The following is a 27,910-nucleotide window of genomic DNA, read 5'->3' as shown; positions in this document are numbered from 1 at the left end:
TTAAAAAGGTGCAGGAATTGCCTACAACCTGTTACCATACATAACCAAGTTTATACAGACAAATCCTAAAATACATAAAAAGACTGGCACTTTTCTTTTTTGAAAACGGTTTATAAAAACATGTTTATACTCAGCCCATGAAAGCACGGCCCAAGCTGCTTGATTAGTAATAGTAGAGGAGCAGTTCAAAAACTGAATATTTCAAGTCAGCCTGATGGCATGGATGAAAACAGTCCGTCACCACCGCTAACCTGCTTTTGGGAATGGACTTGGGCTATGACAGGTTTGACTGGGGAGGGAATAGGATTAAGCAGCAAATATACACCTCTCTTATCCAGGGAGTAGAATTTGGAAAACTTACCTTTGCAACCTTTGCTGGAGACCAGAAGCTTTGCAGACTGTATCCTCAAAAATGGGTGGCAATGACAAAGTTCACTACACTATCCACTCCCACAGCTAGGGACAATGACCAGTTGTCACACAAATGATGGCACCCAGGCCCATGTTTGCAACTTCCTTTCACTCCCTGGATCTAGTACCAGGAGATCCACTTCTAAGAGAGTCAGACCACCATTTGGTGAACGTTACCATCCATGACACCCATTAAGGAGCAATTGGGGAAACCAGAGGGAACAGATAGCAGCTGCAATGTGTCAGGTGTGGCACAAAAAAAAAAAAAAACTGTTCGAAGCATAAAACCATCAGCATACACACAAGCTGTGCACACATTCTGTTACTGAAGGACACACACACTACTAGAAAAAAAAGAAAAATGCAACTCGTGAGTGGATGACAAAGTAAATATAAAGCCAGAGGGTAACAGTCCCGAATCATGAGATGCATTTACATTCAAGAAGCAACTGATTAGATACTGTCAAACATCATTATAGTGAACCAGAAGTAATAACACCCCAGGCTGTATTAACCTTGGTAACAAAAAGAATAGTTGTGCAAGAACTTTCTATAACCTTAGATGTCCTTCTCTTCTATGTTGCAATATTCATAACAGTGGGGAGTTGATGCTTGCAGCTCCACCGTCCGGCCAGGATACCAAAGTCTTAGTCCAGCAGGGTACGTGTGACATCAGTTACCAGGACCATAAACCGATGTTTGGTATAAAAGTAACATCTACACATACCCTCATCAGAATTGTTTTGCTGCAGTAGTGCCCAAGAGATTTGATGAGGAGGGTCCTGATCAGAGTCCCTTAGAAATGTAGGCCAGTCCCAGGGCAGTAGGATGGCTGTGTAGGAAGAGACCGGGGGGGTATGATGGCAATGTGCCCTCAGGAGATACCTAGGATAGTAGCTGGAAAGAGACAGGGGGTAGGAGGGTGGGACTGAATACTGCAACATAGAAGAGAAGGACATCTAAGGTTATGGTAAGTTCTTACACAACTATTCTATGTCCTATTCTGATGTTGCAGCATCCATAACAATAGGGAGTACCAGAGCTTTAAGTATGAACCTGGAAGGAGGAAGGGTTCCTGTGGTCAAGGAGACCCTGTAGGACAGTCCTGGCAAATCCTGCTCTAGCACAGGATTGCCATGTCCAGCTTGTAGTGTTTGGTGAAGGTGTGTACTGAGGTCCAAGTAGCTGCTTCTAAAATAGAAGAGGAGTCTATGCCTTTGAAAATGGCAGTAGAGGCAGCAGCTTCCCTGGTAGAATGGGGTTGAATATTGCCTTGTAAGGATTTCCCATGGTGGGAGTAGCACAAGGAAATAAATAACTGATCTGACTTCCTGATATCTTTGGCTTTGTCTAAGTAGTATCAAAGCTGTCTGTGTACATCCAGGGAATGCAGGGTTCTTTTGGAGGCATTTTGTGGATGAGGATAGAAAACAGATAGATTAATGGATTGATTCATTAACTACCTTGGGCATGAATGAAAGGTTCACCCTGAGGATAACTCTGTCCTTGGGGAAAACAAGGTAGAAGGATGTGGCCATCAGGGCTTGGATCTCTGAAACCCTCCTGGCGGAGGTGAGGGCAACTAGCAGGACCGTTTTCAATATGCAACATTTCAAGGAAACAATGTGCTGGTTGAAGGGGGGGGCAAGGTTAGCTTTTCTAATACAAAGTTTAGGTCCCACAATGGAGGGATTGGTTTCTGTGGGGGGGGGGGGTTGATGTGGAGGACTCCCTTTATAAAGAGTTAGACTTCCAGTCTGGTTGCCAGGGCTGGTAAAATGGACATGCAAGCAGAAATGGCAGACAAATAGACTGACTGAGGAATACGTTAGTCCTGTTTGGAGTAGCTCACACATGTAGGATAGGACCCTTGGAGACAGTGAGGGGGTTTTCTGGTTGTTCCTATGACACCAATTGGAGAATCTGAGCCACTAAGCTACATAGTTTCTCCTAGTGCTAGGTTTTCAGGCCCCTGCAGAACTGAGTACATCCTCTGAATAAAGGTGTCTGCAAGGGATCAGAATTCTATCACCCATAAGGTCAATTTTAAGCTGTTTATCTGTGGGTGTAGCAGTGACTCATTGTTCTGTGTGAGTAGGTCTAGATGGTGGGGTAACCTGTGGCAATTGCCCTTGGCTAGAGAAAAATAGAGGGGAAACCAATGCTGTCTTGGCCAAAAGTGGGTCACCAGTAGGATTTCTGGTTTGTCCTTCTGAATTTTTAGGACGACTTTCTGGATTAGAGTGAAGGGGGAAGGTGTACATCCTCCCCCATGAAAAGGAGAAGGCGTCCACTTTCCAAGCTTGTGGATGTGGGTTCCTTGTGCAGAAGTTGGGCATCTGCCTGCTGACTGGGGAGGCAAACAGGTCTGCTTGTGGAATACCCCACCTGTGTATCAAGTATAAGAAAACCTCTCCCTGAAGCAGCCATTTGTGAGAGGGGGCTGAGGTTCTGCTGAGTGGGTCTGCTATAACATTCTGTTCTGAGGGGATATACTTACTAATAAATGGACCCTGAGGGAAGCGGCTAGATTTCAAATTTGGATAGCCAGGCTGCATAGTGGGTAGGACCTGGTCCTCCCTTGCTTGTTTATGTACCACAGAACAGTCATATTATCTGTAATTACTTTTAGGGTTCCTGGCAAGATAGAGGGCTTGCATGTTAGAAGGGATAACAGCACGGCTCTCATTTCCTTGATGCTGATGTGGTCTTTTACCCTCAGAGTAGACCATTTTCCTTGCACTAAGAGGTGTTGTTGATTTGTTTGCAACACTGCACCCCATCTCAGATCTGATGCATCTGTGGATAACTGTTGCAGTGGTGCTGGGATTTGAAGGTGGGTCCCCAGGTTGGTCTGCATTGCAGATATCCACCAGTGGATCTCCTTTCTAAGGCATATGAGAAGTGGAGAGTCCCAAGTGTTGTGAATGTTGGGTCCATAGGTTATTTTTAACACCCATTGAATTTTGCGCATGTGGAGTCTTCCCTAAGGCAAGGCAGCATGGGTATAAGGGATGCCATGTGGCCCAACAGTCTCCGGAATTCCCAAGCTGTCAGGGTGGTCTGAGTAAGGATCTGACTGAAGTACAGGCAGAGTTCCTGAATCCTTTGGTCTGGGATGAAGGCTTTCATGCAGTCTGTGCAGAGTCTGCACACCAGAAAAATCATGTCCTGAGAGAGAATCAGGTGAGATTTCTCTACGTTTATCGTGTACCCCAGAAGAGAGAGGGCCATTCAACAACTGTTGTAGATGGAGTAGGAGTTGGTGGTCTTGATGCAGGATGAGTAGGTCACCTAGGTATTGGTATATTTGTATACACTGGGTCCTGCCATGGGCAATGAAGGGGGCTAGCCACTTTGTAAACAAGAGAAAAAGGTAAGGTGATCACTTTGAAACTGGACACATGGAGGAAGAGATTGAGAAAGAATAGATCCAGGATAGATCTCCAAGGACCCTCTTTCCTTGGTACAAGGGACATTCTGGAATAAAAAACTGTGTTCCTTTGAGGGGTTCTATGGTGCCTTATAGGTTCATAGGTAGGTATTGGGCTATTGGCCCTAGGGCCTATATAAGCCTAGTCAAAACGGTACCCTGGCGTTCGCCACCCAGGAAAATTATTTTTCTGTGCCACTGTTGAGCAGAACCACAGAAGTGATCCCCAGGGTGAATTTCCAATCTCCCATCCAATCAAAATTTTTCTTGAAGAGGGCTAATGAGGAGCCTTGTTTGATATAGATAGGTAGTTTGTTCCAGAGTATGGGAAGTCTCTGGGACAGGAATCTATCCCTCCAGCATGTTCTGTTTATTGTGGTGACAAGGTATAGGTCCATATAGCATGTAGCTCGGAGGAATTGGGATTTCTTTAAGTGAAGCATGTCCAACAGCTCTGGGTTTGACATAGCTTTGTATGCTAGGCAGAGATCACCTCCGAGTAGGCGATATGTGACAGAGTAAAGCTGGAGTTTTTTGAGATCGTCTGCATAGGGCATCTGTTTGAGGCTGGTAATCCTCTTTGTGAGGTATTTCTCGATTTAGAAGTAGATTAAGGATGGGTGGGAACAGGTGGATTTGGTTTTTTGGTGGTTGAGGAATTCCCTGGAAAGGTGGGAGCATCCAAGTCATGTAATATCCTCTCTGGATGATGGAGAGGACCCATTGTTCTGTCTCCGCCAGGAGGGAAGGGAGAGGGTGAGTCGAAGGGATAAGGGTGTTGCTGGATGCAGAAGGGGTGAGTCACAGTGGAGGTGGCCTGGATTGCTCAGGCTGGCTCCGAAAGGGAGTGGTAGAGGAGATGGAGGAAAATCTGGGAGTAGAAGTCTTTCTCGGCTGTCTACATCCCTTTGATTGTGGTGCTGAATAAAAGTATTGCCTTCTTACAAAGGAGGGTTTCGGAGGATAGCTTCTATGACATCTAGGAACCGGGGACACCAGAAGGTGTTTGAGGTTCTGTAACTCTTTACCCTTCTCTTGGAGGGATTTGAGAAGCTCGTCCAAAAGGGCCTTATTGTCCAAGGGTGCATCAAGAAGTTTAGTCTGAACATCCATGGGGAGAGGCTGTAGCCATACCCAGGAGCAACGTCGAAGCACTGATCCAGAAGCAGCAGCTTTGGATGCAGCTTTCACAGCATCATAGCTGCACTTAACAGAATGCCTGGTCACTTAGGATGCTGTGGAGAGAAGTGAATTTATTTGTGCTCTGATAGGGGAATCCTGAACCTCAGACAGAAGGGTGGAGGCATTTCAAATGGTGTCAAGTACACACCTTGCCATGTGGGGTTTAGTAATTCAGGGCCCTAATGGCCAGAGTGGAGGAGGTATATACCTTTTTCCTGTCCTGTCCATAAATTTACTGTCTATCAGTTGGATAAAGAGCAGCAGACTGTTGTTGTCTAGATGTCTTATCTGCAGAAATAGCTATAGCAGCTGGGTCTGCAGAAGCGCACTTGTAAAGAAACTGCGTCTTGGGGGACCCTGTAAAAACGATCAGGTCATTTAACTGCTGGGGGTGGGAGTCAGGAGGCTGAAGCAGCTAGGAAAGCATCCTGAAAAGCAGGCAGTAAGAGAGGCACAGCTGAGGGAGCCGGCTGTTCCATTTACAAAAGGTCAAAGTACCTTTTCTTAGATTCTGACACCTCTGAGGCCTGCCACTTAAAATGTTCCCTCATGAGGGAGACTGTATCCCCAACGTTGAATTATTCTCCGGAGGATTCAGGATAAATAGAGTCCTCCTCTTCTGGAGTAATGAATTGCTTGGGGGAATTCAATTTGTATTTCATCGGAGAAGGACTCCTCAGAAGATGAGGATTCTTCCTCAGACACATGGATTGGTTGAGGAGTGAGAGTAGGGGGAAGTTGCTGTGATTGTAATGCCCGAAAGGCCTTAAAACAGGCTTTGCGAGAAGGATTCCCAGCCAGGTATCTGTGGGAGTTCAGAGTGCTTAGATTTCAGTTTCCTTTTCAAGAGGGTTGTAGGAGTAGTCAGAAGAGAAGCGGACGTTGGCATAGCATGAATAGGAGGAGCAGGGGCTTCAGAGAATGCGAGCTGGGGTTCCCCTCCGCCATCAGACTCTGAAGGCTGAATTACCTCAGTGGACGTACCTTCGGTATCCCACAACCCGGCTTCCATTAAGGTTCCCAGGCCTGCTTTGGTAACCATCCTCTGAACGGACCTTGGATCTTCAATCACCTCTAGATCCTGTTCGGATGCCTGAGGTGCAGCCTGGGATTCTGGCCTAACTTTTTTCGCCTTCTTCCGAGGTGGCTCATTGGAAGGGCTATCCTACTTTTGATAAAGAACTGTAAAATGTAATATACATATTAAAACTTGAGCATTTACACCAAATCTATGTATATTGTGTTATGGCAAGGTTTTAACAAATTTAAAATTCAACTAAAAATGCATAAAAAGATGAAACAAAAGTATTACCTGGGATCCATGCCCTGCATCACTATCTCATCCTGTTTACACTCCATCATGTCATTAGTAAACATAGCATGGAAGTAAGGAATAGAGGCAGCCAGCACAATCCTGTGAGCACTAAACTTGTGGTCACCAACCTACAATAAAAAGGAAACATTACGGCTGTTGTCAGGGACAGAGGAGGAAACATTTCTCACTTTCACTTCTCCTAGCAACATCTGGACAAATACAAAGTACAGTTGTGCAAAATCTTACCATAACGGTAGATGTCCTTGCCTTCACTGCTGCAGTATTCTTAACTATATGGGACTCCCTGCCATGGTAGCCCAAAATCTGGCCAGTTTTCCAAAAACTTCTGAATTTAAAAAGGTATGCTAAATGTGACCATATGTTCCCTGCATAACATAGGGCATAAAGGGGATGTTTAGGCCTACCAAAAACAGAACTGACTGCCCCAGAAAGAACACCAGTCTAAGGACTCTAAGAGGCAACATGTACATCCAGGAGAGCAAAGAACTAGGGAGATGGAGGGACGGAGCAAATACTGCAGCAGGGAAGGCAAGGACATCTACTGTTATGGTAAGATTTTACACAACTGTACTATGTCCTTACATTTACTGCTGCAGTATTCTCAACTATATGGGAGGGTGCCAAAGCTCAAGAGAAAACTATGGAGGAGGAAGGGGAAGAGCAGCCCCAAAAGAAACGTGCAAAGAAACGTGCAAAGAAACGTGTAGAACTGAGCTATCAAAACCAGCCCTAGCTCTAGAGATACAATCCAACTAGTAGTACTTGGTAAAAGGTATACACAGATGTCCAGGTAGCTGCTTCAAGAATAAAATTAGTATCCAAGCCTTTGAAAAAAGCACCAGAAGAAGCCACAGCTCTAGAAGAATGTGTCAATTGAAAAAGGAAGGCTCTCACCATGAAAAGTGTAACCAAAGGAAATAGCCTTAGAAATCCAGGAAGAAATAATTTTCTTGGATACAGCAAACCTCAAAGATCTAGGACGACAAGAATCAAATAACTGATCAGATTTTCTAATAGAGTTTATTTGGATAAGTTTGCCTCTGCATATCCAAAGTATGCAGCACCCACTCACTGACAGTTTGTGGTTTAGGGGAAAAAAGTAGGCAGATTAATAGACAAAGTGATGGCTCATTAACCACCTTTGGCATAAAAGGGTTAGTGCACAAGGACACACTGTGCATGGAAAACCAATAAAGGAGGACAAGCCATAAGGGCCTGCAACTCAGACACCCATCAGGCAGAAGTGCTACCAAAAAACAGTCTTCCAGGAACATTGTTGCAAGGAAGCTGAAGCAGCAAGTTCAAAGAGCTTCTCCAAAACAAAATTAAGATCCCAGGGATGAGGAACAGGCTTCCTGAGAGGTCTAATATTAAGGATGCCTTTAAGAAATTATTTCACCTCAAAATCTAGTAGCTACAGGAGGGGAAAAAGGCAGATAAGCAGAGATAGCCGATAGGTGGACCTTAACAGAACAGGCCAAACCAACACTGAGCAACTCTCACAAAAGAGAGCCAAAGGAGCATCCACAGTAAGTGGGTCCAAGTTATGAGAGAGAGAGAGAGACCAAAAAGCAAACCTCTTCCATTTGGAGAAGTAGAATTTCCTAGTTGTAGGTTTCCTAGCCTCCTGCAGGACCTTGCAGCACATACTCAGAAAAAAGGTCTCTGAGGAAATAAAAATTTTATCACCCACTGTGTCCGTTGAAGCATGGACAGGTGGGATGAATAAAAAATCCCTTGCCTTGTGTGATTAGATCCATCTTGTGAGGTAACTTGCGATGATTGCCCCTGGCTAGATGTAGAAGAGGGAACCAGTACTATCGTGCTGAAAAGAGTCACAGATGAGATTTTGGGAGCATCCTGTTGAATTTTGAAACGGGACTTTGGGAATGAGGGGAAGGGGGGGTGCATAAAGAAACATCCAATTCAAAGACAATGAGAGCATGCCCACCGTCCATACCAGAGGACCTGGGACTCTGGCACAAAACTAGAACCTCTAATTAAAGTAATCAAATCTTCTGCCATTTTAAGCATGTGCTTTTTAGGCACAGACCCTGAAGTACCTGGAGGGACACCAGAGGAAGGCAAAACAGACCTGCCCTTAGAAGAAGCCTTAGAAATAGTAGCAGAAGGCCTAACCACCTTAGGCATAGAAGGGAGAACAGTAACCTGAGAGGCCCCTTCAGCTTGACCTGACTCCTGTGAGGCCACATCCTGCAAAATCAAAGTTTCCCCCTGAGACTCAACAGAAACTTCAGCCGGATCCACCTGCTCCACTGTAGCTTCTGCAGGACTGGCGTCGAAACGGACGAATCAACCTGTCTAGGTTTCAAGGATTTGTCTTTGCGCTTCTTAGGAAGCGGCGCCGGAGGATCAGGCGGCATATTATAATTACACCGCTTACCAAAGACTAACCTAGCACAATCTAACCTTCTTTTTATAGTGCGCTTATTAAACCTAGCACAAAACCGACACCCGACTACGCCGTGGTCCGGTCCCAAACAAGGAATGCAAAGAGAGTGATAATCCCTATGCGGTATCTGTTTCCCACAAGAAATACAATTATTCACTTTTTCTGACATCCGGAATTAACTGAGGCAAGAAAAACAAAAATATTCTAACGGGTACTTAGCCCAACTTGGTTTCGGTCTGAAACTCAGAATACGAAAATTTCAGAACGCCGAACGGCACTTGCAACGCTGCTTCTGCATCGGACCATGCGGCAAAAAAGACTGGGGATATGACGTCGGTCATGCGCTTTTATACCCTGACGCTCTGATGTCAGATCTGAGCGCCCCGCTCTGATGTCAGATCTGAGCGCCCATGACCGACGTCAGCCTAATACTTTGGTATTCGGGCCGACCGAGGACAGCGGACTACCCATATGTAAGGACTGCAGCAATGTGAGATGAAGAACATCATCCAATTCCAAGACAATGAGAGCATGCCCACCGTCCATACCAGAGGACCTGGGACTCTGGCACAAAACGGAAGTTGTCCATTTAGAGGGGAGGCAGAAAAATCCACGTGGAGTATCCCACTGGTGGATAATGTCCAAAAAACACATCCATGTGAAGTATCCACTCGTAGGACAGAGTTAAGGACCTGCTAGAATGTCTGCCACAATGTTCAGGAAGTTTATATCCCTTCTGGTCAGAAGAGTCATTTGACAGCAAGATGCCATACCGGAAGTGCCAACCAGCAAAGATAAGATTCTTGTTCCTTCCGGCTTCCTGATGTACCACATCACTTTGGTATTGTCTGTAAATACTTTTTTGAGAGGCCCTGGATTAAAAAAAAAAGAGAGACAAAGGCCTGCAGAGCCAGCAGAAGGGTTCTCATCTCTGACAATGATGTGCTCTTCCTGCAGTTGAGGCGACCACACCCCCCGTTATCATTAGGGAGCCAAAAGTCACCCCACATCCAATGTCTGAGGCATTTCTGAACAATTCCTAAGAGAGAAGAGGGGGGGGGATGAAGAGGGATCCCTGGTTCCAGAGACAACTGCTGAATCCACTAGAGAAGTTCCTGTCTGAGACAAGGAAGAAGAGGAACTACAAATTCTAAGGATGAGCATGTTGAAGCCACACTAACTTCAGAAAAGTACAGTTGTGTACACTTACCATAAATGTAGATGTTAGAGTGTATTCACTGTTGCAGTCATTACATTTGGGTTATCTGCTTGCAGGTAGCCCTCAGTCGGCCTGATTAACAAAGTATTGGGTCCTGTGTTGGTTGCTGTCCCTTCTTCCATGACGTCAGGTCGTCAGGGGTATAAAACACGCAGCAGACGCCATTACATCAAATTTCTTGTGGTGCGGTGCCCGAAGGAGAAGCAGTTCGCAAGTGTCGGTCGTCAGACTCCGGTTTTGAAACTCTAAAACAAAAATTTCAGAAGTCTTCAACTAAAGCTAAGTACCCCATTGGGGAAACTTTTTCATGCTCCTTACCGAGGTCAGTAAAAGTTAAAAATCGCATTACTTGTGGAAAGCAAATACCTCAAATATTTTCATTCGTACTGTATTCCTTGCCTAGGCCTTGACCACGACGTACCTTGCTGTTGGTTTTGTGCTTTATTTAATTAGCGCACTATCCGTCATCGGTATATTTTCCCCTCTAAATATTTCGGTTCTCGGTTTAATTATCCAGAAATGTCATTGGTTAGCCATTCGACTACCAGGATTCTGAAAGATAAAGACAGACAGGCCGCCGAGGTCCAAAACTGCCGACACTTCTCCTAAGTCAGTCACCAGTTCGCCGGTACTCAGTGAGGCGCTTTCGCAGCCCCTGTCAGGGCCTAGGCAAGGAATACAGTACAAATGAAAATCTTTATGGAGGTACTTGCTTTCCACAAGCAATGCAATTATTAACTTTTACTGACATCGGTAAGGAGCAAGAAAAAAAGTTTCCCCAATGGGGTACTTCGCTTTAGTTGAAGACTAAAATGAAAATTTCAGGAGTCGACCGACCGGCACTTGCGAACTGCTTCTGCTTCAGGCACCGCATGGCAAGAAAGATTGATGCAATGGAGTCGGCTGCATGTTTTATACCCCAGACGACCTGACGTCATGGAAGAAGGGACAGCAACTGACAGAGGACCCAAGACTTTGTTAATCAGGCCTACTGAGGGCTACCTGCAAGCAGATAAGCCAAATGCAATGACTGCAACAGTGAAACACGAAGAACATCTCCCTGGCAGTAATGGAAGCCAGAGGAAGAAAAGCATGAAAGACAGAAATGAGAATCAAGACCTTTGGAAGGGTAGGGGATACACGCATTGGCACAGTCTGAATCCTGCAAGCCGGAAAAACATGATCTTGAGAAAGAGTCAGAGAAGACTTTCTGAAATTTATAGTGAACCCCAGGCTTTGAAGAAGAGAGGACACTTGAATCAACAGGTCATCCAAGTAAGGCAATATTTGGATCCCTTGAAGTCTGCAAAAGGCAATCACAGGAGCAAGGCATTTGGTGAATACCCCTAGGGCAGTAGAAAGGCCAAAGGGCAAAGCAGAGAACTGAAAATGCCAGGAAGCAACAGGGAAACGCAAAGTCTTCCTGAAAAGAGGATGTACTGGAATACGGAGATGAGCATCCCGGCACTTGCAAACGCTGCTTCGGACCACGCGGCAAGAAAGACTGAGGATATGGCGTCGGTCATGCGCTTAAGTACTACTGCGTACTGACGTCAGCTCTGAGCGACCATGACAGACGCCAGCCTAACTCTTTGGTATTCGGGCCGACAGAGGACAGCGGACTACCCACAGGTTATGACTGCAGCAATGTGAGACGAAGAACATCTCTTTAAATGAGAGAGGTCTAGAATAGGTCTCCAAGTACCCTCTTTTCTGGGCACTAGAAACAGTCGAGAGTAGAACTCTTTTCTCCTTTGGGACACATGTGCCTCTTGTCCCAGACACAGATCTTGAAGAACCTCTGGCAAAAAGGGAAGATGTTCCCGAGGAGGCTCAGGAACACCCATAAAAGAATGACTATTTCCACACCAGGAAGTACCCCTGACAAACTATCAACAAAACCCAAGAATCCTGGGGGGGGGGGGGGTCTGAAGCCAAACTGGAAGAGAAAGAGGAATGTGGCTGGGAAGAGCTGGATATTCACACAGCTCCTGATTTGTCCAGAAAGGAAGGCTTTCGTGTCCCCAAAAATTGAGCAGCCTTAGCAGGAGGACCCAGTTTGCCATGCTTCTTACCTTTAGTAGAAGGACGGGATTGCCTACGAACGAAGGCAGGCTTAGTGGGGTAGCGTCTCAGGCACAGAAGAAACACATGTCTAAGTTCCATAAAGCCTTACTTTTATCCTGAAGGGACTTAAACAAACCAGCAACAGCTTCCCCAAACAAACATTTGGGAATCCAGAAGAGCATCCATCAATGTACCTTTAATATCAAGTAGAGGTTGATGCCTAAGCCATGGATATCTCCGCATAACTGAAACAAAAACAGCAGCCCTGAAAGACACATCCGCCATATCATAACTACATTTAACAGAATGGCAAGCTTAAGAGGAAGCCCCTAGCAAGGAAAGAACAGAAGTTTTACCTTCAAAGTCTGGAAAAATCAGAAATAAGTTGACAGGCCTGAGAAAGAAGAGCCAGCACATACCCAAACATATAGGTAGGATAATTAAAAGCCCTAAAAGCTTGCGTAGCAGAAGTGCAAATCTTTTTGTCTCGCCCGTCCATAGTTCTGCTTTTTTTGTCAAAAGACAATAGAACTTGGGCAAAGGAAGCAAATGAAACTGCTTATCAGAGGCTATTGACACTACCGAGGGGTCAGCAACAGGACATTTACATAAATAACAATCCTCAGGAATCCTTTAAAACCTATCAGGGTTCTTGGGACCTGGGGAGAGAGAATTGGGCACCTGAGAGGCATTGGAGAAAGCGTCCAGTAAAGCAGCCAAGACAGGAGGAATAGCCGCAGTTTAGGAGAGTCCAACTGCAACAACTCAAAGTACCTCTTATGGACATCAGACACCAGAGTACAATCCCACTTAAAATCCATCATCCTAGAGTGCGTCCCCAAAGGAAATTTTCTCCAAAGGATTAGGACTAATAAAAAAAAAGTGCAGCAACATTGCACATAGAAATTGTGTGCAACCACATGACATAGGCCAGTACAGCAGAGCACAAAGTCAAGAGACAAAAATGAGAATGTAATGCTAAGTAAAAATCCTGAGCCTGTCTAAGATGAAGGCACTTCAGTAACCAGTTTTCACCTCCCAACTAAGAAAAAAAAAAAAAAATCTAAGGGCTCGTATGGCAAGTCCCCACTGAAAAGACGAACTACCCCCCCAAGGATGATTTAGGATGCCATCCCAGGGAAGACAAGGGTATCAAAACAACCCAGTGGGGCACCAGACAGCACTAAAGATCTGGTAACAAAGAAGCTAGAAACAAGTTACTAAAGGTGTACATATGTACACTTTGGTAAGGCATGCATTAGTGTTACCAAAGTGGGTCTAGAATTTCCTACCATAAACTCAATGCCGCACACCCAGAATTTATACAAACAAGCATGCGTTTACTTTAAGAAGACACTCTCATTATACTGTACATGTAACAAAAATCAAAGGGATGCAATACTACAAAAAGAGCATACATTAATTTTAACAATTCAGAATATACAAGCCTGCTGATACATGGAGAGCAGTGGCCATTAAAACTAATGAAAATACAGACTGCTATCGCAGAGAGATCACAAACTCTTATGGCCAAAGGATATACAGGGTCATAGTTAATATCCTAAACTCCTCCAACAAAATTAGGAGGACAGTACATAATTGATGTCAGTGAGGCTGTTACCTTAAACATCAGGTACTATCTGACATTTCCAATGGATCTTCAAAAAGGACTCTACTTGCTGGGTCCTTGGTTTGATTCATCCCTTTTACTAATCAGCTTTCTGGAAAATCCAAGCTCTCATGCTTGAGGGCATACACCTGTCATCCTTCAAACCTTTTATATCACTTACTAGAGACTTCAATGCATTTATCTCTTCCTGACAATCAGCTTGCCTCCTAGCTCACTACTGAGCAGTGTCTTTCTGTGAACCATAAAACAATGAAGATTTCCACCAAAGTACTCACTTGCACAACTTAAACAGAGCTCAGGAAGTGCAAAGGAAGTGGAGACTGCACGGAGGAGACAACCACAAACCGGGGTAGGCATACACAACTCATCCAAAGTGGTCTTCTTAGAGATAAAACGTCAGGATGTGTGGAAGTACAGTTTTGTACCTACCATAAATGTAGATGTTCGAGTGCTAATACAGCTGCAGTCATAACAGATGGGTTCTCCTGCCGTCAGGCGGGTCCTCGGTCGGCCGAATTCCAAAGTCTAGGTCCGGCGTCGGTTGTCGTCGCTTTCTTTCCTGACGTCAGTGCGACAGGGGTATACAAGACACAGCCAACGCCATTTTCTTCAGTCTTTCTTGCCCCAGATGTCAGGTGCCCCCAAATGGAAGGCAAAATATATAAAAAAAAAATATATATATATATATATATATATATATATATATATATATATAATATAATATATAATATATAATCATGCATTGCAATATAATCAAAAACCAGTAGTTGCAAGCAAATATACCATAGAAGGATAACCCAATCAAGTTGTGAGATGAGGAGTTAGCCACTAGGTCTGTACCCAGAGGGGAAGAGGGAGGGAAACCTGGACTGCAGCTGTATTAGCACTCGAACATTTACATTTATGGTAGGTACAAAACTGTACTATGCTCATCGTGCATACAGCTGCAGTCATAACAGATGAGTAGAATCCCAAAGCTACGCACAGGGTGGTAGGCACTAGGTGGAACTGGGAGGAGCCAGAATGCCCTGCAACAAAGCAGTGGCAAAGCCTGCTCTAGTTTTGGAGTATAAAGGTAGGTGGTAGTGTTTAGTGAAGGTATACACAGAAAGTACAGTTTTGTACCTACCATAAATGTAGATGTCCGAACTGGATAGCATCTGCAGTCATAACAAATGGGTTGTCCTGTCGTCAGGCAGCCCTTCGGTCGGCCGGATTCCAAAGTCTGGGTCCGGCTTCGGCTGATGTCGCACTTCACCCGACGTCATCTCTGCTGGTCTTCGGGTATAAAGGCATCAGCCGACGCCATTTTCCTCAGTGTTTCTTGCCCCAGATGCCAATTGCCCTCTTGGAAAGCTAAATTTTGGATAAATGCCAATGTTTCCAAAATAGTAGAAGGCAAACACAAAAAATAAACATGTATGTACATATATACAAACAAATACACCATAAGAGATTCCCCCCCCCCCCCAGCTAGCGATTAGGAGGGTAAATACCCTAGGAGTACCACAGAGGGGAAGGAGGGAGGGTAATCCTGACTGCAGATGCTATCCAGTTCGGACATCTACATTTATGGTAGGTACAAAACTGTACTATGTCCTTCATGGATGCATCTGCAGTCATAACAAATGGGTAGAATACCATAGCCAAACTAGGGGAGGAGGAATAAAATTATGGTGTAGTCAGGATCCCTTGCAGTACAGCAGTGGCAAACCCTGCTCGGGATCTGGAATATAGAGGTAAATTATAATGCTTGGCAAATGTATGCATGGAGGTCCAAGTAGCCGCCTCAATAATGTCCTTGGTTGCCACTCCTCTTAAGAAAGCTGTGGTAGTGGCTGTAGCCCTTGTAGAATGAGGTCTTATGTTCTGTGGAACTGGTTTTCCATGGTAGGTGTAACAGAATCTTATGCAATTTCCTATCCATTTGGAGATTGTCTGTTTGGAAATTGCTTTTCCTTCCCTTCCTGTTGCATAGGCTACAAAGAGCTGGTCAGTTTTTCTGTTACCTTTGGTTCTGTCCAGGTAGTAGCGTAACTGTCTATGTACATCCAAGGTATGCAGCATTCTTTCCCCTCTGTTTTGTGGGTTGGGAAAGAAAGTAGGTTAGGTGGATTGCCTGGTTTAAAGACACTCTGGATACCACCTTAGGCATAAATGTAGGATTAGTTCTCATGGACACCCTATCTTGATGGAAGATTAGGAATGGTTGCACTGCCATTAAGGCCTGTAGTTCCGAAACCCTCCTTGCTGAAGTAATAGCCAGTAGGAAAGCAGTTTTCCATGACAGGTGTTGTAGATCTGCTGTTGCTGCTGGTTCAAACGGAGGGAGTGTCAATTTTTCTAGTACAAAATTCAGGTCCCATGCTGGTAATGGTGGTTTCCTAGGAGGTTTTACATTCTTGATCCCTCTGAGGAACTGCCTGAGTAAATGATGTGAAAAGACAGGAGGATCAAAGCTGTATTCTGCTGAGATAGCTGATGCATGGATCTTGATGGAGGAATAGGACAGGCCTGTATGTAGAAGCTCTGCCAAGTACTCCAGAATGTTAGCAATATCTATGTTCGACACATCTTTTCCTCTTTCAGTACTCCACATGACGAACCTTTTCCATTTTCCTGCATAGTTCCTTCTTGTTGAAGGTCTGCGGGCTTCAAGGATAATGTCTTTAACCCTTTGTGAAAGGTCTGGGCTAGTTACTGCTATCTGATGTTCCAGGCAGTCAGTTGCAAGGTTTTTAGGTTTGGATGTATGATGCTGTAGTTGTTCTGAGTTAACATCAGAGGCATCAGGGGTATTGACCACATTTTCTCCCGAGACATGCTCCTCAGCAATGGGTACCAGTGTTGTCTTGGCCAGTTCGAGCTATCAGAATTATCCTTGGACGTTCCTCTTTGATTTTCAGTAGTACCTTGTGCATCAAGGGAAGAGGTGGGAATGCATATGCTGTCAGGCCTTTCCAGCTGAAGGATAGAGAGTCCACCCTCCATGCAAGTGGGTGGAATGTCCTTGTACAGAATTTTTTGAGCTGGTGGTTTAGTGGGGAGGCGAATAGATCTATTTGTGGCATTCCCCATTTCTTTGTGATGGCCTTGAAGATGTCGGTGTAGCATCCATTCGTGAGCATCCGAGGTGGTTCTGCTTAAAATGTCTGCTAGGGTGTTTTCTTTTCCCGGTACAAATATTGCCTGTAACTGGATGTTGTAGCTTAGAGTCAGATTCCAAAGGTCCAAAGTCATTCTGCATAGGGGGTAAGAATGAGTGCCTCCCTGTTTGTTGATGTACCACATGACTGTGGTGTTGTCTGTCCTTATCATCAGATGGCCTTCTTTGAGACATGGTCTGAATTTTAGAATTGCCAGTTTTACTGCCAGCATCTCCTTTTGATTTATGTGCAGGTGCAGCTGGTCCTGAGTCCACAGTCCTTGTACGCATTTGTCCAGCATGTGTGCCCCCCATCCTAGGTCTGAGGTCCGTTGTGATGGTTTGGCTTGCTCGGAAGTTGTGGAAGGGTAGGCCTGGGTTTGACTGGCATGCCTGAGCCCACCATAGGAACTCCTGTTTTAAGCATGGGATTAGTGGTATTTCTGTTTCTAAGCTGTGCCTGTGTTGAGACCATAAATTCTTTAGGTACCACTGTAACTTTCTCATATGCAGTCTGGCATGTGGGACCAAGATTATGCATGATGCCATGAAGCCCAAGGCCTGCAGAACTTTTCTTGCTGTTAGTTTGTTCTGCTTTGTTAATGCCAAGAAGTAAAGAGGGAGCTCTTTTGTTTTTCTGCAGTTAGGAATGCCATTTGTTTTACTGTGTCCAATTCGCCCAAGAAAGTTCTTGTCTGGGATGGTATCAGCCTTGACTTTTGTAAATTGACTGTGTATCCCAGGGCTTGTAGCAAGTAAATGACCCTCTGTAAATCTGTTGTCAGCTTGCTTTTGTTGTCCGCTTGTAACAGGCAGTCGTCCAGGTATGGATAAATTTAGATTCCTGTACTCTGCAGTGTGCGATTACTGATGCCAGGCATTTTGTGAATACTCTGGGCGCAGTAGATAAGCCAAAGGGCAATGCTGAGAATTGATAATGCTCTGATCCTGCAAGAAATCTGAGGTATCTTCTGCAATTTGGTCGAATGGGGACGTGCAGGTATGCCTCCTTGAGATCTAGAGTTACCAGCCAACACTCCTTGCCCAGCATGGGAAGAAGTTGCTGTAGGGTCAGCATTTTGAATTTTGGGACAATGATGTATGTGTTTAAGATGGACAGGTCGAGAATAGGTTTCCAGTTTTTCTCTTTTCTTGGTACTAGGAAGAGTCTGGAGTAGAATCCTTTGCCCTGTTCTGTTATTGGTACTCTTTCCACAGCTCTCATCTTTGTTAATTCTGCTATCTGGTGCAGGGCTTCTATCTTTGATTTGGGGCAGGTTTGGCATTCCTCTTTGACTGGTAAAGTGTGGAAGTGGAACCGTAGCCTTGGTCTATGGTTTGCAAAATCCACTTGTCTTTTGTGATGTAGTGCCAATTTTTCGAGAATAAGGCTAACTTTCAGCCTAATGGTGCTGCTATTTGCTCCCTGGTAGGCGGAGTTAGAACCAAGTCACTGTGATTGTCCTGTTGTAGTGGCAGTGGTTGTGTCTGTGCCTCGGTTATTGCCTTGCCACTGTCGTCCTCTGTAGGCACCTCCTCTGGATTGATTTCTGCCCCTGGAGCGTCTGTTCCTGCCCCTTTGTGATCGTGTGGAGCCAGGAAAGGACCAATTTTTGGCAGGCCAGTTCCTGCTAAACCTTGGAGGCTGAACCTGTAGGAAATCTTTAACTGTTTGTACAGATTTTGCCTTCTCTTCCATTTTCTTCATTACCTGCTGGGCAGGTTCCCCAAATAGACTGGCCTTATCCATAGGAGCATCCAATAGCTTAACATGATCCGATAAGATCTGTTCTTTCAACCATGCATGCCTTCTTATCACTGTGCCAGTCATGGCTGATCTAAATGAAGCCTCCAGTGCATCATAGCCACATTTTAAGGAATGGTTACTAACCTGTTGGATGTTATTCGCCATTTCTAATACATATTTCTTATCTAAAGATTCATTAGAGGACAGCTTTTTAATTAACTGATCAAGCATAAACTCTTGGTATTGGATCATGTGAAACTGACAGTTTAAAGCTCTAGCTGAGAGAGTAGCAGAGGTGTAGACTTTTTCCCCATCTCTAAGGACCTGGATTCCCTTCTGAGGGAATAGGGTTTTGCTGTGGTCGAGGCTACTGCCTTAGGCCCCTGAGATATAGTTTGGGTCTGCAAGTGGGGCCTTGTATAGGTGGTGATGAGTGTCTGGCACCCTGTAAAATCTATCTGGTTTGGCAGGGGCTGGAGGTAAAGAATCAGGTGCAGTGCAGACATCATTAAATGCATCGTCCACAACAGACAGGACAGGAGGTATAGCTAAGGGCCTATGTTGTGGTAAGTGCAGAAAAGTCCTAAGCCTTTTTCTTGAATCTGAGAAATATTGTCCCTGCCATTGGAATTGTTCTCTCATGGCATGTAAGGTTTCCCCAAAGGAGAATTCCTCTGGTGGAGAGGCAGCTGGAATGGATTCTTCAGCATCGGAGTCTTCATAATTGGAAAAAGGAGCCTCTGGCTGGTCTGTAATGTCTGAGTCATCCGCAGAATCATCAGAGGACACAGGCTCGGGGGGCTCTGCTCTAGGTCTCTTTTCTGGGAGTGGAGTCATCCAAAGGGATGGTGTCTGATAAATCACTAGGAACCACAGTTGTAGGCAAAATTTCTGAGGCTGATTCAGGTAATGTAGTAGGAGCCTCAGTAGTAGTCATGGATTCGGCTGAAGATTGACCAGTTTTCTCGGTCTCGGCCGAAACAGAGACACTCTCGGCTTGCTTAACCGTGGTTTCGGCCGAAACCGCGGACCGCGAGTGTCGGTCTTTTTCTTTGCGTTTAACAATTTGGGTAGTCGGAGGATCCGACGGCATAATGTACGCAAAATCTGAGCCGAAAAACTGTTCAGCAAACTCCGACCGACGCCTAAGCGTTCGTCGGTTGAAGGAAGCACAGGCCGAACAGGCTGCTACATCGTGGTCTGGGCCTAAACAAGGCAAACAGTAAGAGTGGAAATCTTTATGAGGTATTTGTTTCCCACAAGTTAAACAGTTATGGACTTTTTCTGACATCGGCTGAGGCAAGAAAGAGTCCCCAACGGGGTACTTAGCTTTTTAGAAGTCTTCGAAGTAGTATTCGGTAGTAGTAATCTCTGGATCTGACAGACCGGCACTTGCGAACAGCTTCTGCTTCGGCGCCACGCGCAAGAAAGACTGAGGAAAATGGCGTTGGCTGATGCCTTTATACCCGAAGACCAGCAGAGATGACGTCGGGTGAAGTGCGACATCAGCCGAAGCCGGACCCAGACTTTGGAATCCGGCCGACCGAAGGGCTGCCTGACGACAGGACAACCCATTTGTTATGACTGCAGATGCATCCATGAAGGACATCTCCAAGTGGCTGCCTCCAAAATATCTTTGGTAGGGACTCCTCTGAGGAAGGCTGCACAGGTAGCTGTGGCCCTTGTGGAGTGGGGTCTGATGCCTGCAGGTACAGATTTACCATGAAAGGAGTAACAAAACCGTATGCAGTGGCCTATCCATTTTGAAATAGTCTGTTTGGAAATTGGCTTCCCTTGAGCTCCTACAGCATAGGACACAAAGAGTTGCTCTGATTTCCCGAAAGGCTTTGTTCTGTCCAAATAGTAACGTAGCTGTCTATGGATGTCTAAGGAATGTAGCAGCCTTTCCCCTTTGTTTTGAGGATTGGGGTAAAAGGTAGGTAAGTGTATGGCCTGATTTAAAGCTACCCTGGATACTACCTTAGGCATAAATGACGGGTTGGTTCGTAGGGAATCCCTGTCCTGATGGAAGATGAGAAAGGGCTGCACAGCCATGAGGGCTTGTAGTTCCGAAACCCTACGAGCTGAGGTAATGGCCAGAAGGAAAGCTGTTTTCCAGGACAAATATTGCAAATCTGTTGAGGCAGCTGGTTCAAAGGGAGGCAATGTTAATTTTTCTAGAATGTAATTAAGATCCCAGGCTGGTATTTGGTTGTTTCCTTGGAGGTCTTATATTCTTAGCCCCTCTGAGGAACTGTCTTAAGAGTGGGTGGGAGAATAATGGTGGATCAGTGTTGTATTCAGCAGAAATGGCTGAGGCATGGATTTTGATGGAGGAAAATGAAAGTCCACTGTTCAACAGCTCAGCTAGATACTGTAATATCTGAGGTAAATTTAGTTTTCTAGGATCCTGGCCTTTTTCCTCATTCCAAGTGCAAAACAGTTTCCATTTTGCGGAGTAAGCCTTTCTAGTAGATGGCCTTCTGGCCTCCAAAATGACATCCTGCACCTCCTTGGAGAGTAGGGTCTGTTGTGGTGTTAAGGAATTTTCCATGCAGTCAGATTGAGTGTTTTCAGCTGACTGAAGAGTTTTGTAGCTGTGCTGAGTCAGTAGAAGAGGCATTAGAGGTAGGGTCCAGGGAGGAGAATGTGTTAGGCTTCTCAGGAGTGGGTACCAGTGTTGTCTTGGCCAGTCTGGAGCGATCAGTATCATCTTCGGTCTGTCTGCTCTTGCTTTCAAGAGCACCTTGGGCAGAAGAGGCAAAGGTGGGAAGGCATAAACTGTCCGTGCTGCCCAACTGAAAAAGGGCATCCACTCTCCAGGCCTTTGAATGGAATGTCCTTGAGCAGAATTTTGTCAATTGATTCCTGTGGGAGGCAAAGAGATCTATGTCTGGCCTTCCCCATGCTTGGATTATCTTTGTAAACACTTGAGGATGCAACTTCCATTCATGCGGGTCTGTCATATTTCTGCTTAGATTGTCTGCCAGTGTGTTTTCCAAACCTGGCTGTGCTTGAAGTTCGATTTGCCATTCCAGAGCCAAGTTCCAAAGTGATATGGCCAGCCTGCACAGGGGGTATGAATGTGTTCCTCCTTGTTTGTTTATGTACCACATTACTGTGGTGTTGTCTGTTCTCATCAATAATTGCCCTGGATGCAGGAGGTCCTTGAAAGCTGTAATTGCATTTATCACTGCTAGCATTTCTTTTTGATTGATGTGAAGGTGCTTTTCCTTTTGGGACCATTTGCCCTGAATGCACCTGTCTGTCATGTGTGCCCCCCAGGCGTAGTCTGAAGCGTCTGTTGTGATGACTTGATTTGCTTGAGGCTTGCAGAATGGTAGACCTGTGTTTGTTTGGCATGCTTGGGCCCACCATAGAAATTCCTTTTGCAAACATGGGATTAGTGGTATTATTGTTTCCAAACTGTGGCTGTGTTGAGACCATAGGTTTTTAGGTACCATTGAAGTTTCCTCATATGCAACTTTGCACATGGGATTAGAAGAATGCAAGATGCCATGAAGCCCAGAGCCTGCAGGATTTTCCTTGCAGTTAGCCTGGAACAATTTGCTAGTATTTTGAAGTACTGAGTTAGTTGCCCCTGTTTTTCTGGCGTAAGATAGGCCATCTGGGTGTTTGTGTCCAAGTTGGCACCCAGGAAAATTATTTTCTGAGATGGTGTTAGCCTGGATTTCTCTTTGTTGACTGTGTATCCCAGAGAATTCAATAACCGTGTTACATAAGCCAGATGTTCCAGAAGTATGTGTTTGCTGTCCGCTTGGATCAGGCAATCGTCCAAATAAGGGTAAATTTGTATCCACTGAAGTCTGCAGTAGGCAATAACTGATGCCAGGCATTTCGTGAATACTCTGGGCACAGTAGATAAGCCAAAGGGCAATGCAGAGAATTAATAGTGGATTGAACCTGCAAGAAATCTGAGGTATCTTCTGCAGTTTTGTCTGATTGAGACATGCAGGTATGCCTCCTTGAGGTCCAATGTTACCAGCCAAGACTCCTTGCCCAGCATGGGAAGAAGCTGCTGTAAGGTGAGCATCTTGAATTTTGGTACGAGTAGAAATGTGTTTAGGATGGATAAGTCCAAAATGGGTCTCCAATTGGTTCCCTTCCTTGGTACCAGGAATAGTCTGGAATAAAAACCTTGACCTTGTTCGTGAGTAGGTACCTCTTGAATAGCTTTCATGTCCATGAGCTTTGAAATTTGTATTTCAGCCTCTGCCCTTTGATTGTGTGGCAGGTTCGGCATGCCTCTCATTTTTGGAAGAGTGTGAAAATGATATCTGTAGCCTCTGTTTATAATGTCCAGGATCCATTTGTCTGTTGTGATAATATGCCAATTTTTTGAAAATAATGTCAGTTTTCCTCCCAAGGGTGCTGCCAGCTGAGACCTGCTTGGCATGCAATGGGGAAAGTCATTGGGTTTGTTTCCTGTATTGTTGTGCACTGTCTTCGCCACCTCTTGGTGCTGGAGTTTGCCATTGTCTGCCTCTATATGATCCTTGAGATTGTCCTCTGCCCCTTGTGCGCCTGTATCTACCTCTTTGGGGCTTGTCCATGGCTGGAAAGGACCAGTTTTTTGAAGGCCAACTTCTGCTAAAACGTGGTGGTTGTACCTGTAGAAAGGCTTTGACAGTTTGCATAGATTTAGCTTTTTCTTCCATTTTCCGTAGCATCTCCTCAGCATTAGTACCAAATAATACATCATTTTGTAAAGGAGCATCTAGTAGTTTAGCTTTAACATGATCAGGCAAGGTTTGTTCCCTAAGCCAGACATGTCTACGAATGACTGATCCTGTAACAGCAGCTCTACTTGAGGCCACTAGAGCATCATAGCCACATTGTAATGTGTGTTTACCCACTTGTTCTGCACTATGCATCATATCCTGCAACTCCTTCAAATCTGGTTGTTCAGGTTGTGACATTTTATTCCTTAATTGTGATAACAGAAACTGCTGATATTTAAGCATATGGAACTGACAATTTAAGGCCCTCATGGCTAGGGTGGCAGAGGTATATACCTTTTTTCCCCACCTTTCTAAGGATCTAGACTCTCTTCGAAGGTAATGGATTCTTAGCAGTAGAGGCCTTCATTCCCCTGGGGCCTTGAGAAATGGTTTCAGGGTCAGCATTACGGCTTTTGTAAAGAAATTGGTGTGAGTTAGGAACTCTGTAGTACCTATCAGGCTTGACTGGGGCAGGAGGCAGGGAATCCAGATTAAGGCAAGCCTCCGAGTAAACATCATCAAGTATGTCCAGAACAGGAGGTATCACCAGAGGTCTGTGCTGAGGTAGCAAAAGAAATTCCCTAAGTTTTTTCTTGGAATCTGAAAAATCTTGGCCTTCCCAATGGAAGTGTTCCCTCAAGGTATGCAAGGTTTCCCCGAAAGAAAAATCCTCTGGGGGAGATACAGAAAGAATGGACTGCTCTGCATCAGAATCTTCAAAGGGAGAGTACGAGTGCTCCTCTTCATCAGAATGTTCTGAAATAATGGAGCCCTGGTCAGAAGAGGGAGAATCTTCCTCCACTCTGGGTCTCTTGTCCGGAGGGGGTTGGGAACCCCTGATAAGAGTAATTAAATCCTCAGCCATTTTGAGCATCTGCTTTTTAGGCATGGGGCCTGGAGATGGGCCCTGTGCAACAGGCCTCTTGGGATGCATGGCTGATTTGGACTTAGTAAAGGCCTTTATGGAAAAGGAAGATGAGGGTCTGAAGACACCATGGGTGGAAGTGGACCTGTCCACATTAAGAGGCTCAACACTCACAGTGGCTTCGGTAGCTGTAGTCAGGGTATGGGCCGAGGTACCTGCGGTCTCGGTTACAGAAGACACCGCCAGAAAAGTGTCGTCGGTAGTCAGGGGCTGCGTAGGTGCCTCGCTGAGAACCAGACCACATGTAGCCAGTTTTGGCATGGTGTCGGTGGAGGCCGCGGACCTCGCGTGTTGGTCTTTGTCCTTGCGTTTTTTGGACAAAACGGTAGTCTGAGTCTCCGACATTTTATAATCAAAAGCTTTACTAAAAAAGTGCTGGGCGAACTCCACCCGACGCTTAATAATGCGTTTATTGAAAGTAGCACAAAAAAGCGACAGCCCGAGACATCGTGGTCTGGGCCTAAACAAGGTACACAGAGGGAATGGAAATCCTTATGCGGTATTTGCTTCCCACAAGAAATACAATTGTTAACTTTGTCTGACATCGGTCTGAGGCAAGAAAAGTTTCCCCAACGGGGTACTTAGCTTTAAAGACGACTTCGGTTTCCAAATTTTCGTAATTTCAGGAGCTGGCCGACCGGCACTTGCCAACTGCTTCTGCTTCGGGCACCGCGCGGCAAAAAAGACTGAAGAAAATGGTGTCGGCTGTGTCTTACATACCCCTGTCGCACTGACGTCAGGAAAGAAAGTGACGACAACCGACACCGGACCTAGACTTTGGAATTCGGCCGACCGAGGACCCGCCTGACGGCAGGAGAACCCATCTGTTATGACTGCAGCTGTATGCACGATGAACATTCTGGAAAACCATTTAAAAAGTCCTGCACTACTGATTTTCCAAAAGAGGCCCTGATGCCAGAGATGCAGTGAAACAGTAGTGCCAGATACAGACATACCCTGAAAGCAAAATGTCAGCAATGTAGACAGTTTTGAAGCATGCAATGGAAGAAGTCACTCTTATTACAGTAAGCACTAAAAAAGTAGTTGTGTACACATACCATAAATGTAGATGTTAGAATGTATTCACTGTTGCAGTCATTACATTTGGGTTATCTCCTTGCAGGTAGCCCTCAGTCAGCCTGATTAATAAAGTCTCGGGTCCTGCGTCGGTTGCTGTCCCTTCTTCCATGACGTCAGGTCATCAGGGGTATAAACCATGCAGCAGACGCCATTACATCAGTTTTTGTTGCCCCAGATGTCAGGTGCCCCCCTAATGGGGAGCAATTAAATATAAAAGTACAATGATATACCTCCAACAAAAAAGCAAATACACCAAAAAGGCTTTTAAGCATAGTAAAGGAAAGTAGAGGTATAATAAAATCGCAAAATCCAAAACATACACAGGAGCAAGGAAAGGCAGTCCACAAATGCGAAAAAATTAATACAGTTCCAAAATCCAAAACGAACTCAAAGATACGTGAACGTATTAGGGAGCATGTATACCATATTAGGATTGGCTCTGAACAAAATGCGTTGGCCAAACACTAAGCAATATGGGCTGACACAATTTTAAGTTTTTTGTTATGCAAGCTTTGTACCCAGTGGTAGAGGGGGCAATATAGCTAGTTATACTGAGGAATGTGAAATGCGTTGGATTATCCGCTGTAGAGCGGATAAACCACCAGGATTGAATGATAAAATATGTTTACAACCCTTCTTACATAAGAGAAGACTGTTTAAACCTAAGCATAATGCTAGGGTTTAGTTTTTGAATTGTTTTTATCTGTTTAAGATGTTTTTTAATATTAATTTTGTGAAGGAGTGCTAGCATATGTATATATTTATTACCCATGATAAGTGTGCTTGCTGCTTTAAATGTTTAATTGCAATCAATGATTTTTATGAACTTAATTTTTTAATTAGTTGTACTGCTTTCTTTATAAGCACAGAAGTTTTTATTGTTTTACAGTCTGATGAAGCCTCAGGGTGAAAGCGCTTACTATTTGTTCGAATAAAAGGTTTTATCTGTACTCGCACTTGTCTTTGAGTTCGTTTTGGATTTTGGAACTGTATTAATTTTTTCGCATTTGTGGACTGCCTTTCCTTGCTCCTGCGTATGTTTTGGATTTTGCGATTTTATTATATTGGACTTGGTATCTCAGGAGCAGTCTTCCAGTTGTGGTTTTTGCTAGTTTCAGTTTTTCATTCATTTTATTTGGTTAACCACAAAGGAGGAATGGCAGTTATTCTTGATGGCGAAGTTGAGCTGCCATACACATTGGAACGTTCCGTTTCTTCGAACCGGAAACTCTCCAGGTTCCATGATTGTGTTTCTGGCGTGAACAATCTATTAATTGCGTTCAAACCTGATTTGGACAGTGACAATGATGCTTTGGAAGTGGAGAATTTAGCTGGACTCCGTGATGACCTGAACAGGTTAGAGATTGATTTTTTAAAGTTGAAAAAGTTACAATTGCAGCACCAACATTTTGAGGCGTGCATACAGAAACGTATAGTACCACGTGGGCTTCGCATCTTGAAAATGCCCACTTCTGGCAGTTTACATCCAGAGTTGCTGTATAAATGGCAGCAACTCAACTTAGAACTTAGTTTCAACTATATGAAGTTGCTAAATGACTTTCATCGGTCGGAAGAGGACTCCCTGAGGAAGAGAGTGACTGAATTGTTTGACTCTATTAGTAATAAGTATACATCTCCGAAAGTGGAGATCGGAATAGAAAAACTGTTGGACAATGCTTTGCTCTTTGAGAAACGACTCTTTGAACAAGAGAGAAATAAAATTGTGATAGACGTTAAGGATTTTAAACTCAGCCATGTCTTCACTTGGCCGAGGCAGAATTTTAATACTGTTGCTAATAGTAATTCTGAGCAAGCACCTATTGTTGTAAACAAACCAGTGATTTGTTTAAATGTAAATGGAGGTGAAAATGTTGAATTAAATGGCTTAGGAGATGATAGGCCTTGTAACGTAGAAGCTCAGGTACAGAATGGTGATTTGGTCAATGTATGTAATGAAGCTGTTTTAGATAAGAGTATTAGTAATGTTGCATCTCAGTCTACTCGTTCTAAGGAGGAACCTGTTGTAAGAAGGAAAATAGCCAATACAAAAAATTTTGGAAGTACTGATCATCAAAGCCCTTTCCCGATAGATCTATTCACTCGGGACGGGAGACAAAGATCTGTAAGCAGGGGAAGACAGAAACGGAAGGGGTCGAGGGGGAGATTACTTGGGCCCCACTTTGAAAAAGATGTGTGACAGAGTGGATCCTCATCAGTGGTAAATCTTTCTAAAAGGGTTTTGAATAATTATGAACGACAGGTACTGGAAGGATTGAGTTTCATACCTAGTGCAGGCAGTGACTTAACAGATGTTATTTTAGATGTTAAAATGTATGTAAGGAGAGTACAACTACGTCTAGATTTTGGTAACGCTACTGGTATGGATAATGGAAATGAGCCTTTAAATTTATTTCGCGTACCTAGTACTTTCGCACCGATATTGCACCCTTTATTGGACACTTTTTCAAGGTTAGTGGAGAATGACGTATATGAGTACTTTAACAAAGGTCAGAGTCGTAGGAATAGACATGTAAAACAATCTATCATTTTTACAGAGGAAAGCACTACAGGAATTGAGTC

At 44.6% G+C, this 27,910-nt stretch overlaps 1 protein-coding gene across 2 annotated transcripts in view; it reads right to left on the bottom strand.

The window, feature by feature from the left end:
* The window catches only part of KLHL18 (kelch like family member 18), a 698,878-nt gene that overhangs the window by 447,804 nt on the left and 223,164 nt on the right, over positions 1–27,910 (bottom strand). For both annotated transcript variants that reach the window (XM_044066030.1, XM_044066031.1), the window contains exon 2: positions 6,339–6,469. In XM_044066030.1, coding sequence (XP_043921965.1) covers positions 6,339–6,469 — 131 coding nt within the window. The remainder of the gene's footprint in view (positions 1–6,338; positions 6,470–27,910) is intronic.

This window comes from Protopterus annectens, chromosome 3.part0 (genome assembly GCF_019279795.1).
Source record: "Protopterus annectens isolate FY-2018-M chromosome 3.part0, PAN1.0, whole genome shotgun sequence".
NCBI lineage: Eukaryota > Metazoa > Chordata > Ceratodontiformes > Protopteridae > Protopterus > Protopterus annectens.
The sequence above is the reverse complement of the archived record's forward strand: the minus strand, read 5'-3'. Positions and strand labels throughout refer to the sequence as shown.